This window comes from Scomber scombrus, chromosome 16, assembly GCF_963691925.1.
Source record: "Scomber scombrus chromosome 16, fScoSco1.1, whole genome shotgun sequence".
Classification (NCBI taxonomy): Eukaryota; Metazoa; Chordata; class Actinopteri; order Scombriformes; family Scombridae; genus Scomber; species Scomber scombrus.
In genome coordinates, this window is record NC_084985.1 from 14,528,791 (window position 1) to 14,550,062 (window position 21,272).

The 21,272-nt window shown below is 38.7% G+C and overlaps 1 protein-coding gene across 1 annotated transcript in view; it reads right to left on the bottom strand.

Moving 5' to 3' along the window:
* LOC133996663 (dysbindin-like) overlaps positions 1-14,743 on the bottom strand; it is a 28,505-nt gene extending 13,762 nt beyond the window's left edge. Inside the window, exon 1 of the mRNA XM_062436270.1 lies at positions 14,600-14,743. Coding sequence (XP_062292254.1) covers positions 14,600-14,645 — 46 coding nt within the window. The 5' untranslated portion in view covers positions 14,646-14,743. The remainder of the gene's footprint in view (positions 1-14,599) is intronic.
* Between the last annotated feature and the right edge of the window lie 6,529 nt (positions 14,744-21,272).

Here is a 21,272-nt window from a genome sequence, read left to right on the forward strand (position 1 = left end):
ATGGACCCACATGTGTGTGAGTTTAAGACTGTCAGTGCTGAAAATGCTCTAAGGAAGATGTATTACACAGTCAGTTGAATTACAATGCAAACACTGGCGCACACACATTACCACACACAGTAACTATTACATAATATGGCACATTATGATGACAGTAGCAGCATCCTGGATCTCAACATGCATTCATCATTTTGCCACTTTGATACTGATTTGATACAGCAGTGAATCGAGAACAACTGTCTCATGCTTTAAAATGATCTTAGATATTCATTCTTGTTTAACCAAACCTCTAGCTCCCTAGCTCCCTTTTTTAACTTGTCACAAAACTGCCTTGTTGCTGCAGAGGCACACACACAATGAGCAGCTGCACTTGTACTCTTCAGTTCTGTGAAGCCACGTCTGCCTGTTTGTTCTGTTCTGAAGTTTTGCTCAAAATCTAAATATTGTGAGTACAATAGGCTGTAGCAGAGACGATGGAGGGGAATGTGAGCAAATGTATTCTATTGATGCATTGTGAAATTTTTTTTTAAGCTTGCCAGCTGACATTTACCTCAAGACACTTTCATTGCTGGGAGGCATTGGGCCTTTTTAAATGTGTATATTCAAGTGCACATGCGTATGTTAGCATGCAGACACACAATAAAAAGGCTGGGAGGAACAAGGTTACACCAGCAGAGGCCAGATGGTTGGAAAGGTCAGCAGCAAAGGAAACAAAGGGTTTGGAGCACATTCAGTCTATGCATTTGCAGGTTACATGAATGTACATTAACACCAAGCACACGATTCAGGTTAGGAAAAGGGTTGTATATATTATTTGACCAAAAGCCACTTTATCAGAGTGAATAGTTGTAGGCTGTGTGCAACTAAACCCAACCCGAGGAAGCTGAAAAGAGGTTTGTGAGCCTGATTTTGCATCTATGTGTTTGAGACTTGGAAACACTTTTTGTTATGGAGATGGATATAAACATCTCAGTGTTCACAAAATCCAGGTTAAAGCCTTTTTGAGATTGGATATATCAACACATATACACACCAAAACTCAAATGTCAACAGATGAATTCCAACAATAAACTGGAATATAAATGATACTGTATCTGCATTAAAGTAACATAGATTTTAAGGATGTGCTAGATTTTCTGTAATGGTAAAATGGTGCTATTGTTGTGGTCACAATGATGAGATGTACTGTAGTTTACATTGTGACCTTCAGTTATAAGCTATTCAACATAATGCTCACGTCTGTTATGGTTCATGTCCTTGAACTGCAATCTTGAAAACCAGTGAACAGACAGAGAGAAAGATTGGAGGTTGTTTTATCTCACAGCACCTGACAGTACACTGTCAAACAGAGGGGCCATCCATCACGAAGGAGGAAGAAAAAAAGGACAGGGGAGGTCTAAATGTTCTCAGAGGTCTCCCACCTATTTTCAAGCTGGTTAAACTGCCCACCTTGCACAATCTGTTCAAAAACGACTTTCTCGTTTGCCAATATGCTGCCCACATGAACTTTCGTCACGCGTACTGATCATTTGACTGTATTTATCTGCTATCTATCTAACTGATCCTGAAGTTTTTGGGAGGCTGAAAATGTAGACTGAACACTTTTATACTGAGAGCTCAGTGTACGTAATGTTTGAGTCATGGGTGATAAATGGTGATAACTTATATGTGGAAATTGATTTCTTTAGCTAATCAAAATTTTGCAGTTCCAGTCCTGCTTCATTTGCCATTCAAATGCAGCTAAACCCATCCTTTCAAACAGGGATTAAATGTGTCTTAATGAATAATGAAAAAATTAATTTCCCATACTCTTCCCTGTGCTTGGAGATAAATATGGGATAGAAAGAATCCTTGGGCTGGCAAATAAATCAGCGTTCAGCCAATGGGCATTAAGCACCTGACAACGAGAAATCGAACTATGCCGGAGCTGGATACAATTTATTACCCTCACAAGGGCTTTACTCATATGCACAGAGAGTACAGCTATGTCATGCTGTACTGCTGGAAAGAGATTAAAAAAAAAAAAAAAGAAGAAATACTGTGCTCTCTGAAAGACAATTAAAATGCTTACATCAACAAAACCTCTGAACTTTTAATAGAGGCCAAATGAGGAGGTGCAAGGAGGAGGGGAGGAAAAAAAAGTGGGGATAGGAGGTCTTTTCTAACAGGTTAATTGCTTGCCTCAAAGGAAGCTTTAACCACACCGATAAGGATGATGCCGTGTTTAATGACAGGTAGCGTGGTAATGAGTGTGCTAGCCTCTAAATTAGGAAATCCGGCCAATCTGATCCTCATAACATGGAAGGCAGTTAAAATCTTTAGGAGGGCCTGATGACTGAAATACACTGAAATAAACAGCAACCACACTAGCCCTTGGGCATTTCATACAATCTAACCCAAACAGCTGGGACATTCTGGACAGGCAAAAGCTCCTCACAACACAATATCGCTGCAGTTGAAATGGTCAATTTCAAGTCTTGAACATGATGTTTGCAAACAAAAAGCTCCATTCATGCAGATATTCATATCTGATATGTGTATGCATTTGAAGCATGGGCACACTATGTTTGTTTTGGGGATAAAAACGGGTGAATATTTTAGATTTCTAGAGCATTCAAACATGCTTTGATGCATTATGCAGTAATCTCCTCTTTTTTCCCCACTGCAACAAATACAGCCTTACATCAGCAAAACCTGCTGCAAATCCTCAGTGAAGACGCCTCTCAGCAATGACCTGTTCACTCATTCCTTTGATTTTCTAAGCAGCTGGAAAGTGAAGAGATATACAGGGCACACAGACGTGGGATGTCATGCATCTGAGGTTGTAATGCAATTTTACATTGGACAAAAAGTATCTATTGTATATATAGTATGTGATAAATAATAACCCATCTTCTTTCCAGTCAAATGTATACAGCTAGTATAACTTGAGAGGAAATATTCTACTTAATGATCTTTTGTGTATTTCTATTTTAAACTTTACCAAAGATAATCTGTAGCAGAGCTTTCCATCTCCCTGTGCATGAATATCCTATCATCTCAGCTAAGAACATGTGTTTTCCTACGTGCTGCAGTAACCACACCATGCATAACAGGCCTACACACATGCTCTCTTTGATCAATTTTTTATCAGTACTCATGTTTGGAACGTGACCCAGAATGGTGCAAGAACTGTATGCAGTTATTTTCGTTTAGGGAAACTAATAATTGATGGATTAGTCTAAATGCAAGGTGTCTCACCAAGCCGCAGGTGTTCTGACATATATGCAATATGGTTGTTGCATTATTTAACATAGATTTAATCAGGCGGGTGGTTGGCGATAAATGTATATGTCAGTGATCAGCTGGGAAGAGTCAAAAGGCCTTTTCAGCATGGGTGGGAATTAAAGCTGCAATCTGTATGCATGAGTATAATTTGAGTTATAATGTCAGATTATTTCATTAAAGCTTTTGCATGTAGAAAGTAATCATGTCAACAAACCACAGATTAACCCAACATTTATGAGAGGCTACATGACACCCACCATCATTGCTATTACAGTCATTTGTTGATAGGCCACAAACAATTTGATCAATTCCTGGGCTGTTTTTTTAAAGATTATTATTTCGGTTTGATTTACTCATTTTTTAATCTTACAAAATGAATGGAGACTCCAAAGAGAGTCTTAAGAAAGTGTTCAGTGCTGCTGGGTTTGAAAAGGGAAAAGATTTGTGTTAAGATTGAGTTCATTTCTAACACACTTAAAATGCTACAATTTTCATCATACTCTTGAGTCACTTGATCAGTTTGTGATCTTAAAGCCAACATTACATGCTATTAGGGCTGGGCGATATTATATCAATATTGTGATATGAGACTACTATAAAGTATCTATCTAGACATCATCTTAGATTTTGGACATCATTATATTGTGACATGGCATAAGTGTTGTCTTTTCCTGGTTTTAAAGGTTGTAGTGCAGTAAAGTTATGTCATTTTCTGAATTTAATAAACTGTTTGAGCTGTTCTATTATTTGCTTTTACCCACTTGGTCATTATAGCCACATTACTGAATATTTAAGGGTGACATGGTGATGCAGTGGTTAAAGGTGTCGCCTCACCTTGATAGGGTTCTGGGTTCAAACCCACCAGCCAGCTGGGGCCCTTCTGCGTGGAGTTAGCATGTTCTCTCCATGCCTGCATGAGTTCTCTCTGGGTACTGAGGCTTCCTCCCACAGACCAGCAGGTTAGGTTAACTGGTGACTGTAAATTGCTTGTAGGTGTGAATGTGAGTGTGTAAGGTCGTCTGTATCTATATATGTAGGTGTGAATGTGAGTGTGTAAGGTTGTCTGTCTTCATATATGTTAGCCTTGCGATTGACTGGCAACCTGTTCAGGGTCTCCCGCCCAATGTCAGATGAGATTGGCTCCAGCTCCCCTGCGACCCGTCTAGAGGATAAGTGGTAATGAATGAATGAATGAAATATGATTTTTCTAAATCAAAAATCTCATTGTGTAAATATTTTGTGAGAGCACCAGTAGTCATTCATACAGTATTGTTGCAATATCGACATCAAGATAATTTAGTCAAAAATATTTAAAATTTGATGTTGTCCATACTGCCCAGTCCTACATACTATTATAAATTACAATTATAAGTTATGACGTTGTGCTATGTTAAGCTCTATAGGCCACATGTTTTCCATCTTATCATGGAATGCTACTATTCATCTTCGTCTACTCATACTATCCTCAACCTGGGCCTTTATTTAGCCATCTCATTTCCTACATGCATGGCCCAACAACAATAGAGAGGCTTCCAGCTACAAGAGGTAGTGGAAGTGAGTCTGTATAGACTTAAGTTAAAATGCCGCCAAGTGAGATAATGAAACCATTGTATGAATCTACAAATGTGACTCCTTTATATTCCCAAGAGCTGGCCCACTGCCAGCCCGTGATGACCAGGTAAACCAGAAGAAGAGACTGAGATATTCTGTGAGTGTTTGTCTGTGTGACTGAGGAGGCAGCAAGAGCAGGACCAGTTGTACTACATGGCCTGGATAAATCAACTTAATTATTACACAGCTCATAAATCTAAGGTTAAACAAATGGCTCCTTCTTCATTTTTTATTGCTCTGTTACTGTTGAAGGAAACATTAGAGTGGTCATGCTGCATACTTTAAGCCACTTTCACATGGTATGATTATCCTCTGGGTTTTAGTTTACTAAAACTGATGCAATGAACTAAGAAAAAGAAAACATCAACAACAGCTGTACACATCCAGTCTGTTGCAGTCTTCGGGGTGAAAATGTATCATTTATAAGACAATGTGAAGGATACTAATTAGAGGTATTGGAGATAAGTTAAATATAGGGTGTCAGTTTGTAAAGAACACTCAGTACAGTTAACAACAAAAAGAAGAGGCTAACTCAGTAAAACTGAATGTTACTGATCAGGTTTAAATAGCGACTACTAGCAGATTAATGCACCATCTTTTCAGATGGTTCCAGGAACATGATAATAACACAACATCCAGTTCAATATCAACTCTATTCAACAGAGCACTTTCAGGTCAGGATCATAGAATTTGGCTGAAATAACTGCAGAATCTCCACCACACCATCAGGTCAAGATGGAGCACAGAATTTTGTGACTTCAGAGCAATGCTGAATTCATTCTAGGATTTAGGTTGCATCAACAAAAAACAATTACATTTCAACTGAAAATGGAACAAAAGGACCAAAACCAAACCGCACTATACTTGGCAACAATGCTGCAGGGGTCATGTCAAGAGATTGATTACAGTATGTCGCTCTCTAAACTGAGGTCGCCATAGTGAAATGTTTGATGATACTTGTGGGAAACATTTAGGTTTCCCCATTCATCTGTTGACCTGCAATTTCCATTTCAGTAACATTTGTGTTTTATGTCACTGCAAACAGGCCAAGTAAGCAAAGACATGTAAGTAGCCCCATGAGAAAAAATGAAAGGGATATATTCCTCACAAAATAATTTTTATTCAGTCTGAAGGTGTGTGATTCTTAAAAGAATTGCAATATATTTTCCCAGTTATTGATATTAAGTTGTCAACGTATATGTCAAACTAAAAAGGCATCATATCTATCAAGCCCATTCATTTTCTGAGAACTCAACACTCCGCTCTCTGGGTGAACTACCGGGCTAGATAGCTTGTTCTTCTCATCTGTGCTGAAGTGTTCTACTAAATATTTCAAGGGTGTTTTTGTAAGACAATGACAGAGATATCAAAAGCAATCAGCAACATCTCTTTGTTTTGCCAAGCTCCAGCTCTCTTTTCTGTCACTGCATATTACTCAGATATTCTCTTCCTCCCCTTGTTGTTGCTGCTCTCCCTCTTTCACCCCTTTATTTATCTGCAGTCATAGTGTGCCCTCTTGTTAGCCCCAGCATGAATGGTTAAAAGCCTAATCTTGGCCCGGAGAATATTTTTTTACAAAGAGCATTCATACAGAGATTAAGAACATCAAACACGAGCGCACATGCATACACACTGTACACAAGCTCATACACACACACACACACACACACACACACACACACACACACACACACACACACACACACACACACACACACACACACACATGCAAAGCCCCATCTGATCTGTGTTATTCTATACTGTACTCCCTTCTATGATATTATGTCATCTTTCTATATTATTTCACAGTTTCATACACATTCAGTATGTATGTGGCATATACATACAGCTGCTGCATATGATCATGTGACTCAGTGTTGCGAGCCATATATGTATACATATTCCCCTGCAGCTTCACGTTAAGTACATTCACATAATTTTTCCACCACAGAAACTTAAATCATTTGGGCCAACATTCAAAAAGGAATGTGGCAACCAATTTCTTACAAATAATTACATATCATTGATTCATGATTTGTCTTGGAATAATCTGTTTAGGATTAGTTCACTGTGTGAACTGTGTAAAGGTATTGTTTAGTGATTTTAGGGTTCTTCACATACAAGTAGGTATAATGACTGTAGAAGTGATGCAATCTTTTATATGTTATTTTTAATATTTAAGTGGAATTCAGGTAGTGCATGTGTGGGTTTTTTTCTCCTCAAGCAGAGTATCATCACACCTTTGGATGAAACACTTGATTAGTGGCCCAGTGATTATGCTGTATTGTCAATCCATCTGTTGTTTTGCTGTGCTCCGACTTCTAGTTGGGCCACATGCAGTCACCTGGCACGTGGTGGGAAAGCTTTCCCCTCTCCCAAAGCAACCTGTCTCACAGTATCCTTTTGTTCTGCCTGTTGACACACACTCCACAAACAAATCAGTGCATACACAATAGCAGGCAAAGACCCTAGAACAGACACACTCACCGACGTCCTTTTGTGCACACATAACATACAAACACACATTTACTCACAGAAACAGATGTGCACACTGTACGCTCTAACACTTTCTTTTCTGCTAAGTAAGCTACAGACAGTCAGAGACAGCATGACAAAATGGGGATAGAGAGGTAGAGAGGAGGGAAAAGATGTGTTATATGACCCTAGTCCAAATGAGAGGTCCTTGAGGGGTTTATCTCTCTCCCCGACCTGAGTTATATACCCTTACATAAGGCAGCAGACGGGGGTTTGGAGGACAGAGGGACAGTGCAAGCAAAGGAAAGCTTTGGAAAGAAGGCTATAGGAGCCTGAGCAGCAAGACACAAAGGTATTGATTGCCTCAGCATGTAGAGAGCACAGAAAAAACCCACTTTAACGTACATCCACTAGAAATACAGATGGCCTGACACACAAAGACGGGTATAAGTATAAAGGTGAGAGAAAGCAGTATGCAAAAAAATTGTCTATGCAAAATATTAAACTCACAGACCATAAAGTAAAAACTATTAGCAGACTCCCTCTCTGTCTGAGTTTTAAATACTGTCTGTTCAACTATGGACCTAATTAGAACAACTCTCTAGCTGTCTGACCAAACCATTACTTTTCTCTCTATCCTCTCTTTCTCCATTTCCCAGAGGAGTGGGATGAGAGGAGAGAGAAACAAGCGATAACCCACCTGCTAAGGTACATCACACGGGGATGGAAAATGCATTTTCTAAACCATCTGTGACCAGGATTTGAGACAGAGCACTGATTATATCTGCTTCTTTTTGACTAGAAAATAGATTGTGTGTTTTGATAGATAGATGTGTGTATGAGTATGCATGGTGGTCTATGTTTATCTCTGTGTATGTGTGTGTGTGTGTGTGTGTGTGTGTGTGTGTGTGTGTGTGTGTGTGTGTGTGTGTGTGTGTGTGTGTGTGTGTGTGTGTGTGTGTGTGTGTGTGTGTGTGTGTGTGTGTGTGTTTACGCATTTGTGAGTGTATTTTCACATGTCTTTATGTGCAATATAATTCAAGACAGCCTGTCATCTTGGTCATCCAGCTATACATCATCCTCAGGCACATTAGAGGCAGTGTTTGAAATCATCTGACAGCTTAAATTCAGATTCATCCATCTCCCCCCTATTTTACCACTACAGCCACTGGGGCACAGACCCTTCAAACAAACAACTACTCTGTGTTTAAAATTATATACCAGTCACCATTGTCCCTTTAATTACAATCATTATGGTCCTCATGGATCTGTCCAAGTATTTATTCTTTTGTCATGCTGTACAGCTCAGAGTAGAATTTCTAAGTATGATGAGCAGAGGGAGCCTTTTTTGTAGCTGTGATACTGAAAAAAGGTAGCACAGAACACAACTTCACCACAAAGATAATATTTATTGTTGGATAATTTGGTATAGATACAGAAAGTTTACATGCATACCAGCATTCAAATATTTAAAGTGAATGAATGAAATGAAAAATGCCTTCTAAATCTTTTAGATCATATCTATAGTCATATTGTGCATCTAACAATACATACATAGCTGGACATTAATAATTGGTGTACTGCATCTTTGATATGTTTTGGAAAAAAACGCAACAGATATTCAGATGCATCAGTATTTCAAATGACAGAAACCCAGGTGTGACAGGAAATGCTAACCTGAACTATATTATTCAGATTACGGTAGTAAGCTAAACCCTGCCTGTCAAAGTGTCTATTGTAGCACAGCACGTGCAATTTACAATGATAAAGGGAGAAGATTTAGCACTCTTGTAATTTTTTAAACAATGGCTCCAAAAACAGGCTTACCATTTCAAGCCGGCGCTCATTAGTTTTACTGGCTAAAATGACAACTATTCCTAGCAGATTTCATCAGATGTGCCTAGCCGGCTAAATAAGCTAAATAATGTTAACTCCATTACCTTGTGGAAAATGCTGTCTCAAAATGACTTTAATGTATCCTGTAGTCTCATAGTAACACAAGAAGCTTGTATAAGGGGTCATAAATATACCAGACCAGAATATAACTCCAGAATCTAATGTAGTTAGTTAAAATGCTCATTTCTTGGCCTCGGAAGTAATGCAAAGTTACTAGCATGACTACTGGTATTACTACATATAATTTAATCCATTCCTGGCACTTGTGCTTTTGTGTTTTTGGTTTTGACAGACCTGCAGTGCCTATGGTTGTTAAGCTATGGCTGGGCAATTATCGTCCAAGGGAAAGCTTTAGTCAACATTCAATTCTAACATTTTAAATTGTTCTTCTTATAGCATGAATTTATTGTGTATAGTTTCACTAAAATGAATGAAATGTATGCAGCTGCATCACTTTCTGATTTAGGATGCTCCATTAAGACCGTAGCACCAGTGTTATTGGAACAGTTTGCCTACAACCATATATAAAAAGGGTTGTGGTACTGAAAATCCCATTGCAATAAATGTGTTAATCTGTACTTAAACCTTACTGAGCATATGGAGCCAAAACCCTCAACAATATATTATAGCTGAAATAATTATGGCATTTATTTTATGTGACAAGGTCCTATTTTTTCAGTTTTCACTGTCATTAATTTTAAAAAGAATGAAGGTAGAGACACTTGGGATTTTCCACTCCTGCTGCCTGTGATCTCTGTGCAACCTCTGTACCACCACCACGACAACCACCACCAATTAGACTGATAGTGTGGAGGCCTGACTCTCCCATGTCTTTATTATTCTCTTTCATTATCAGTAATGTGCCTTTTTGGCTTGTCTCAGTCTTTTTAATGCCTCCTCTTTACCAATATTCTCTTTCCATTATTCTCGAGTCACTCTTATTCTCTCCTCACCCACAATCCTTTATTCTCCCCCTTTTATCTTTGCTTTCTCTATTTTACCCCTCCTCTTCTGCATATCTCTCTTCTTCCTCTCTTTTCTATGCTCTGTCATTTTGTGCCCTCTTTTTCCTGTCAGCCCTCCCTTTCTTCCTCCTAAACACCTCCCCTCCCTCCCCTCTCATGTCTCCCCCTTCAGTTATTGCTCCTCTCCCTCCCTTTGTCTCCTCTCTTTCTTTCTCATTCTGTGCCAATCTTTGTAACATGCTGAGCCCCAAAAGTATATTTGCTGTGAGACTGTTCCTCTTAATCTAATTGAATAAAGATGATCTTAGTGTAGAGTGGGGAACCCATGCAGTTGTACAGTTGAGTAAACAATATGAGTGTTAAGAGGGGAGACAACATGCTCAGGTGTTGCCAGCAACACCTGTTAAGCCAGGTGGACACAGAGTGCTTGCAACACAGAGTGGAAAGAAGGGATGAGGGGACAAGTTAGAAAGAGGGAGATGAGGACGGGCAAGGTGGGAGAATTAAAATGAGCGATAATGTGTCACCATCCCATGTATAATAAATTTGTATTCCATGGCTGACATGCCTGTGGCATGGACTGATGAGAGGTGTATCTCAATTGCAAATCAACATCAACACAATGGCAATCAGTGTCACTCAATGGAAATACATTTGAGCTATGGTTTATATACTTGTGTGTGATCTGTATGTGTATATGTATGGTTGTGTGCATGAAAAAATAAATTGGCATTCATGAAAATGCACTCATGCATCATATCCCACATTACTTTTTGATGTCACTCAAAACTAAAATCTGGTCAGTCAAGGTTAAAATGTGATTATTATGTCTCATGAAAATCAAATTGTATTCCGTCCTTGACTTTATTCTTTGACAGCACAGATTCTTTCATCTCTTGAACAAAATCCATCTTTAAAGACAATTAATTCCATCTTTCCCGTCTTAGGCTTCAGTGGCTTCAAAGGGAGCGTGACCTCCTTAAAAATGAACAGATAAATTCAGACACGCATCCCTGTGTACACAGTGTCTGTGTTTACATGCTACAGCATGTCAGTGATGTTGGAATCTGCTAATTAGCAAGGGAATTGTAATAAGGTTACATGAGATTGAAATGCATGTAGAAATGTATGCATACACAAATTAAGGCATATAGTATGCATATACATGTTCACTTGGCAGCAGTGTCACCTCATATAAACTTTTCAGCGCCAGCAAATATTTGGTTGCATGATTTTAAAAACAAAAAGCAACAAAACTATATTACTCTATTAATTGCCTTTTTTAAAATTCAGAATGGGTAGACCGCATTACCATTTCAAAATGTCAAACACAATTTCCTTGATATATCACTAACTTGCCAACATACACATATTCTGTATATGTTGATATAGTTGTAATGAGCCCTTTTAAGACCAATTAAATTCTGTTACTGAATAAAGCTGAATATGTATAAGGGTTTTCATGCAATGAGAGGAACCACTAGACCAATAAAACTTCCAAGTGTAAGCACATTCAAAAATTTTATAAGATCCTGTCAGCAATATTTTCCTCACTTTATCCCTAAAAACTTTACTTCTTTGAGAAAAAAGGGTTTCTTCTGGCAGCATTAAAAGTTGAGTTCACCCATGGCTTTAGACATCAGAGACAGTGCAGGAGAGCCAGCTACTGTACCCTATTTCAATAGTCCAGACCCCACTCATTAAAGCAGCACAAAAGACTAATCACATCTGCAGCGCTTTGATTTACAGGCAATTAAAGTTTCATGTGAATCCAGATAAACCAGACTGGAGGAGAGCAGAGAGGAGGAGGAGGAAGGGGGGAGCAGAAGGAGAGGAGAGGAGAGGAGAGGAGAGGAGAGGAAAGGAGAGGAGAGGAGAGGAGAGGAGAGGAGAGGAGAGGAGAGGAGAGGAGAGGAGATAGATACTAAGGAGAGATGAGACATGAATGTTTAGGTATTTGGTCAAAAATATTGTGATATTTGATTTTGTCCATAATGCACAGCCCTAAGAAAGAAAGAAAGAAAGAAAGAAAGAAAGAAAGAAAGAAAGAAAGAAAGAAAGAAAGAAAGAAAGAAAGAAAGAAAGAGTGGAGGGGAGGGGAGAGAAAATGGTGAGAGGAGCAGAAAGTCGAGAATAGGTGAGGCAACCCATCATTTGGCGGGAGAAGTGATGACACAGCACATCCGTCTCAGTGGCAGGTGCCTGCTGTTGCTCCTTTACAGAGGACACAAACTAACAGGGAGCGAGAGCTCTGCACCAGCATTAAACTGTGATAATACCACCCTGAGTCTAACTGCTGTTACAGATAGTCAAGAACACTGCTGATTGTCTTATCTAAAAATATTACTGCCTTACAAATAAATGGATTTACACAAGGCCATAGATAGTTAACAACTATGGTCTATCTTCTTTATCATTTGTTGTAGCATTATGTAATTACAATATCTTATTTGTTTGCAATTTTAATCACTAAAATAAGCAATAGTATTTTTATTTGATGCTTTAATGAGATTACGGAGATAATGCTGTCATAAATTATTCTAGCTAATCTGGCATTGTTTGGACATGTTTATTTGATATTTACAACAAGGGAGTATGCACAACTGATGAAATGGAAATTTGACCAAAAAAACAAAACAAAAACCTTTTGGTCTGCATGATTAAATCATCCCAATCTTCATTTGTTCATTCTTCAACTACTCTAATCTTCATATTCCCCCCTAAACATTGGGGTATCTGAGACAATGGACTAGTTTCTTTAGATGCTGCATTTTGTTATGTAACGTTATGGTTAGTAAATCAGTAATTATAGCCTGAAGCTACTTGATATTTCCGTTTGAACGCACTGCTCTATAAGAAGGTAATGTGATAGATGTGTCTTGACAAGGAACAAACTGCTCAAGTACGAAGCAAAGCAGCCAAGAACTACAGCAAAATATGATACATGAGTGAAATGAGACTTATAAAACAATAACCTCCAATATTACCAAGTCAAATAATTGAACACACAGTGATGTAATTATAAAAAAGCCCACATTCATAAACACACAATAGGTGTCTACTGTGGGTGGTTGTGTCAGTTTGTGATCATTAACACATCACCCAGAGACACACCAAAGGTAATAGCGGGGGAAGGTGGTGGGGAGGGGGGTGCAATAATAATGAAAGCAATAAAACAAGACCCATTTTCCCAGATGTGATCTGTGCCACAGTCAAGGCATCCAATGTGTGTGTGTGTGTGTGTGTGTGTGTGTGTGTGTGTGTGTGTGTGTGTGTGTGTGTGTGTGTGTGTGTGTGTGTGTGTGTGTGTGTGTGTGTGTGTGTGTGTGTCGATGTATGAGAGAAATGATCTGTGTGTATGTTCCCACTGAGCTCTCAGATGAGTCAAAATGAGTCACATCATCTTATCAATCACCCACTTACAGTACAGCAATCCTTTAGTTTGTGTGTGTGTGTGTGTGTGTGTGTGTGTGTGTGTGTGTGTGTGTGTGTGTGTGTGTGTGTGTGTGTGTGTGTGTGTGTGTGTGTGTGTGTGTGTTACTTGAGGCCAGAATGAAGTCAAGCATTAAAACTGCAGTCCCACACACTTGCACCCACTGAATAACTAATATACTTTACACTAAAATGTTACCCTTTATCATCATTTCGGCACTGTCCTGCAGAGTCACTGCTACAACTGCAGTACACACATACAGTAGATAAACACAAAGCTGCAATAAAGACAGCAGACTAAATCCTACCATGAACATTTTTATGTTGAACCAATCACAGACAGTGCTCATCAATTAGTAAATTATAACAGCAAGTCAACTGCTCTAACTAAAAAGATGGTTTGGTTGTCAAGCACCTTTCCAGTACATCGACAGCTGGAGACGCTCCAGGGAATATGTAAACACACTTATGCATGCGCCCACACACTCCCACATTACACACCACCCTGAGCTCATCCCTATAACTCTATAACACACAACCATGCATTATATACGCCTTACTTTTACTACTGTGCTTATCTTCCCTTATACATACAGTACAGGGTTACACAATTCAACTCTTAGCCTCTTTACTCCTCCACGTTTTCTTTCTGCCTGGCACACAAAGACACACCCACACCAGACTTCTATCTCTCACTGCCAATAAGAAGAGCCTGCTTCATAAAGTCCTGTAATGTGTATATTGTCATAAAAAATGTATTTGTGGTTGCTTTGCCTTGAACTACATGTCCTTCCATCTGTTCATGCCAGGTCTCCCTTCCTCTTTTAAAATAAAGTCCATTTGTCTGATTGAAACTAATAATAAGAAAAAGTTCATTTTAAACAAACCTATCCCTCACATACTAAAAAAAACATCATCCTTCTCAATTCAAAAATAAGAATTCAGTCACTTACAAGAGTTCCTTTGGCTCCCGTCTGTTGCACCAGGTGAGGTGGACATCCCAACTGGATGCTTTTTGCCCCCTCACAAGATAACCAAATGAAAGGGAGGGGAGACAAACAGCACGACGATAGTACACCAAAAACTCCACCGATCACAACAACACCTGCCCACCACGCATCCTCACGCTGTCTCTCTGTCTGCACACATACTCCTCCATACAGAAGATCCAGAAATGCTCACTTGCTCATTCTCATGCAGATCAACTCGCACACTTCAGCAACAAAGGTTATCAAGAAGTCTGGAGCCCACGAAAAACACACGTGCACGTATGGATCGCCACTGCACCAGTGTTTTCAGCTCCGGTGTGCTGGCTGCTCAAGCTGACAGTGGAGAGAGAGGAGTGAAGACGAGCGGAGCATACCAGTGGCTGCTGCCGAGCTAGGGAGGAGGGGAACCGGAGGAGAGAAGAGAGGATGAAGAGACGGGGGGTGGGAGAGAGGGGGGTGGGAGAGGGAGTGTGTGCGTAAGGAGGAAGGGAAAGAAGCAGAGATGATTATGTGAGCATGGACACGTTTTTCTCTGACCTTTGAACACACACTAACGCTTCTTAACCTAGCCTGCACACTTTATACTGTAGATCTTCTCTGTTTATATGACTCAGAAGCTATTTTCATAAATAGGGATGAGTAACTAATAAAGTGCGTACAGATGAAAGATGACACGAAACAGAAACCATTTTCAAAAAGGTGAGGTTTGTTTTTTTTCTGCTTTTATAATACACACACAATTTACAAATATCCTAACACACACATCACACCATCAAAAATTAAACACATTTGTGCCCACACCCACTCTGTCTGCCTCCACTGCCTGAGGGGGGGCATAATAATCCTCATTAGCATGATGCTGTGAAGAGCATCACAGTTTCACCTATCTCTTTCTCCTTCTTCCATGTCCTTCACTAACTCCTCCCCTCTCTTTTTTCTCTTTTCCAGTGCCTGTCAAGAGCAATTGATTGGAACCATTAAAGACACATTTCTTGAAAGGATGGCTTCTGCAACTATGCAAGTAGATACCTATAGTGCTGATTTGCTTTTTTCACTTGTGTTCAGTGATATTTGGCTGGCATTGTGCAGTTTCAAATTGATATCTGTTTAGGAGTCATATAATGTGTAAAAATAGGGGAGTTTTCTGCATAACATTTGTTAACCAATAGAATCTGTAGCAGAGGATTACAGATCTAAAGATGCACTTCTACAGTCAAACAACATATGACTTAAGAGTGTAATAATGGTAGTTAGTCATTCTGACGACATTAAACCCTCTAGCTTAAACACACATATAAAATCTCCACAATGTCAACTCTAGCCTTCATCCTTAATGTGACACATAGCCCGCAATGCCCGAAGGACCATTGTGCAGCAAAAGTAAGATATAAACACCAGCAGCTACAATCAATAGTATTTGGATACAGCTGCACAAGTCACACTGCAGGGAACTCAACGGAAATATTTTAAGCTCCTTAATTAGCTGTGGGTGATTATAACTGAACCACAGAATGACCTGTGGAAGAGGTGAAAAGTGCAGCAGCTGGATTTAAAGATGGACTGCTGGAACGTGACATCAAGCAATACAAGAAGACACATTATTTAACAGATAATTAGAACCTTCAGTTTAGATTAAGAACTACTGACACATACTTTAAACATATGACTACAGCTCACAGTTCATTCCGAAATAACTGCACTAACCAACAATACTACCACAAGTACATGATTATTAGCAACTATTTTGATTAGCTGCCATTCAAGAAGTAATAATTGCATAGAAATCACACAGCTCCTGAATATAAGATGTTTCCCATGCAGGACAGTTAAGTATTGTAACTATTGTTTTGGCTTATTGGTTTATATTCATGTTTTTAAAAAAAACAAAACAGCAAGAACACTACAAATCATAACCATCTTTGAAGATTCTGGTTTATAAAAACTAGTCCAAAATAAGCAGAACAATAGCAAATATCACAATTTTCGCTGTATGTTTACTACATTGTTCACAATGTTAAAATTCTGTGAAAAAGTCATTAGCAGTATTGTAGTGGTCTGACATATAGACTTAGGGGAACTGGATCATAGAATATATTTAAAATTTATAATCTGGGATTTCTTACATATCTTTCAGAAAGCCTGCAACATCCCCCCCCCCCCCCCTACTTTGTACTAAGATACAAAATGAAATGCGAGAGAAGCAGCATACATCACAATCCTTTTATCCCAGTACTCCTAACCATTGACCGTTCATAATACCTTGGGCTATTATGTACAGTATGAAAATGTTAACCAGTGCATAACCGTAATCTGCCACGGGGCAGCAGGGAAGTGGGTGGCAAATGCATGATTCATCAGCCATGAGATGGAATCTCAAAGCACTTTTTCTATAGTCTATCAAATGAACATTTATATTCATCAAACATTTTTATTTTCCCACACAGCACTAGGTGATAAATCCAAATACAATATTTGCCTTCACTGAAAGGATTTTATGAAAGAAGACATTTTTAGACTAGACAGCAGAGGTGCAGTGTGCTTACATTAAATGGAATCATTTTAAGCTGTGTCTGACAATGTGAGGGGAGAGGGAAGCTAATTTCCCAGGAGAGTAACCTTTCATATTTGCTTGCCAAGTGTTCTGAGATTGATAGTGCCATCTAATAGCATCTAAACCATAATACACGGTTTACTATGCAGCTAGGTGAGGCACCCTTGACACATGAACTCCAAGTGCCTGTGCTGACACTTTACTAAAATACCCACCTGACATTGCAAACAACCAAGCCAATCAAAATGAATCTGTTTTACTGCAAACATTCCTTAACCATTCACATATTTACCTCTATCTAAAAGTTATGTATTGTTTGTTAGTTGGTATTGTTGGTGCTGTGAAATTGTGTGGGTGCACAGACAGTGCAAACTTAACTGCATTGTACATTTTAATAAGCAACTAAATTGTGTATACAGTACAAAGAGCTAAGAAAATGGCTACAAATGTGACTTTTGTATTACCATGTGTAATCACTAGGATGTAAAACAAATACTATAGTGTTGCAATGCAGTTGTTAAGGTAGATCAGTGTCAGCTAAATGCCTAAAATGTCAAATGTATTTCTTTACAGCCCAATGGAAGACATAGAGAAATATTATGCAAGAACACAGAGTCAGAACAAGGGTTTTAGGCCACTGATAGAAATGTTTCAGACTGCAGTTGCATTTGTAATTCCACAAGCATGCTGAGCAATAATTTTCCTTTTCGGTGCTACCTTTTTTTATGATTTTAAATCTCAATTGCAATCCCCCTCTTTTATTCAGAGAGTGGCTTACTTCTAACAGACAAATTATTAAGCAGCATTGTAAGACTTTTCAGCAGTCATATAGGTCTGGCATATAAAACAGTATATATAAACACAACGAGTACAAACTAACAAGTTTTCTGTGTATATATGCAGAAAGGCAGGCAAACAAATTATCCTCTCTTTCACTCTCTTTCCTTTTCTGCACATCAATTCACACACACACAATACTTCATAATTTCATAATTTTTCCCTTTGTCTGACTTCCTGTGCAATCACAGCCTTTGTTAAACACTATTTCCATGTGACACTTAACCAACTATTACTAAAGTTTACAGAGGGAGGCCTCAATTGATAAAAACTGCCAAGTTTGCTGAGAGAACTGACAGATGAGAATTAGAGACACAAAAACACAGTTGCCTTGGCAACTAACATTCTGCAATCCAGTTTTATGTAACTACGTAGAGATACGCTAATTTCTCCAGGCCATCTATAAACTTTTCAACTCTACTGTCTAACAGCCCTGTTCATTTTTGCCACATTAGTGATGTCACATAATTGGCTGGGGAGCTGTCCTAATCTACTCTCTCACTGGGAAACAATACACCAAAGTGAGGACAATATTCATCTCTCCAAATACGTCACCTTAATAAGCACAGTTAGTGGGACAGATGTGATTACAGATCATACTGATGTTCTTATTGGTTCTTTACTTTAATTGTAAGCCTCGAAATGTGGTAACATATCTATCACATCTCTATTTCTGCCTTTTGTAGTGATCAGACCAACACTACTGTCACACTGCAGAGAACTGTAATCTAAATATGATAAACACAGACTAGTGGTAAAATAACACAGCTGTAAAAAACAAGACCTCTACCAACCCTTAATTGCTCCCAAGGATATGCTTACTAAAACATAGAAACCTCTGTTCCACTGCCCTGGTGTGCATGTATGTGTCTGTATGAATGTGAAATGGGGCTAAGTGGATGCACATGCTCTTGGGAACCTGGATAGTGCGTATAGCCAGCAGGTGAATACTGATGTGTTACTTGGCAGCAATTGACATGAATTAATATCCAGATTTTGTGATCCAATGACACAACTAAGCAGTAGGTAAAATAACGTTGGCATTAATACTGACTTATGGTGGTGAAGAGGTAAAAGTTCCTCCGCAGGGTAGCTACTCTCATGTTTTGTCCCAGAAAGAGATGTTCAGGCCGCTGCTCTTCCTCACTGAAATGAACAAGTTGATGTGGATTAAGCACCTGCTGCCCCTCCAGGTACTTCCTTTTCAGTGTGCTCTTGGCATGACTGAACTGGAGGAGACCCTGGAGGAGAGCTGGAGAGATTATGCCTCCCAGCTGGCCTTAGAATGCCAGAAGGAGCCTGGGGACATTATTGGGAAAAGCACATTTAGGCTGCCCAGCTTGATATGTTGCCACCGTGATGACCCCGACTGGGATACACGTCTGGAAAATAGATGGATGGCCTATTATAATTATTTGTGTTGAACACTGTGGTGAAGCACTGTCAGTAGAAACCTGTGATTTAATGACAGGGACAAATGAACATTTACAATGCCAACAGGACAGTTAAACAGCGCCTTAAAGCACAAAAGTATGGTTTAATTTAAGTAGACTTTAAGTGCTAAAATTACTATCCGACTGATAATAAATCACAATATACTTCCTACAGCTGACCTCTGTATTCAGTATAATTCTGGGATAAGTCCATGTACTGGAATCGATGTTATACAAATGAGTTGGGTATATTCTCATTAAACAACGATGGATTTCAGTCCTCAGGAGGTGTCAAAAGCAGCTTTGCATCCTATTTGTTGAGTGCTGATTACAGTGCAACTAGATAGCTGGATAACCATTAATTAAGTTATTACAGTATTTATCAAGGTTCAGACAAGCTGTAGGGCCTTTTATGGATTAGATTAACTGCAGTTTTATGAAAAGTCATAGGTTAAAAGCCTATCAGAAGTGCTACACTGACAAAGTTTTTGCCAACAAGATAATTTATATCAGCTAAATGTGTCATAACCTGCAGCTTCCATTAAAACCATATTAAATAAAGTCACTGGTTGCAGAAGATAAAATTAAAAAAGGAACATCCTTAAACCTAGGTGAAGTTACCATTAGGCTGATTTGGCACGTTACAAGCACTTGATTTTGACAGTAGGCTTAATCGGTGAATATGAATACTCATGACTAACTGTTTTTACAATCCCTTTGAAAAGAAAAGGCTGAAGCGACCTCGAGAGAATACACAAGATGACATGAAGTCATGCAGAATACAGATTGATGCATTATAATACTACAGCCTTATACATATTTTACAGAGGATGTTTCATATTTATTGAATTTTGACATTACTGCCACTGTAATTGCAGGTTGATAGAAATGTTACATTGTAAAGTGTTCCAAGTATTTAGGCCATATAAAGGGCTGAGATAATATGTAGATGCTGTACTTTTTCACTGACCTCTAAAAAATATATTTTCTCCAGTATTCTCCAAGCAGTTCATTAATAATTGTTTTTTCAGCTGCTTGTGTGGGTGGTGTTTGAACCAGGCTGAAAAAAGGGTTGTAATTACAGAGAGAATGTGTTAGATGTTTCAAAGTAGCAATTCCGGTTATCTTGGTACCATCTAAATGTACAGTACTGAAGGGTACAGCGAATAAACCGCTAAAACACTTTTAATCCTAGAAAACATCATTTCTTTCCAGTATAACTCAGGGGATGTTTATTGTTTAAGGATATGTAGATTATGTAAAAACAGCAAACATGTCATCCTCCATAATTATATGGAGTCACCTTCTGGTACTAAATATATCAATATTTGTTCCCTTTGGGCCTATGACTGGATACTGGAACAAAATGCATAATTTCAGTTTAATTAGTTTTTTTCAAAATTGGATCAGTGGTGTATGAGATGGTGTACTGGGAAGAGCAGATAAGTGAATTAACAGTGTAGTGCTTCTCTTTTGGCATGGTCACTAATTTTGAACTAGTGAAAACCAAGTTTGATCAACGCTGTGTACACTGGCTGTCTAACAAACAGAGTAGCACCATCCTTATACAATCTGTCAGTTTTTAAAAATGGCATAATGACATGACAAATGCAAAATGTCTGCAGGACTTGAACAAAATCAAGTCAGATGACTTAATACAAACTCATAAGAAAATGTAGGCATACAGACATGTAATGCCTTTGGTATATGCTCTATACAGAAACCAAATTCACCCCATGTGGTAATATTCAACTCTAATATATTATTCTTCATCAGTTCTTTTTCTCCAACTCTGTTGAATATCATCTCTTGTTCC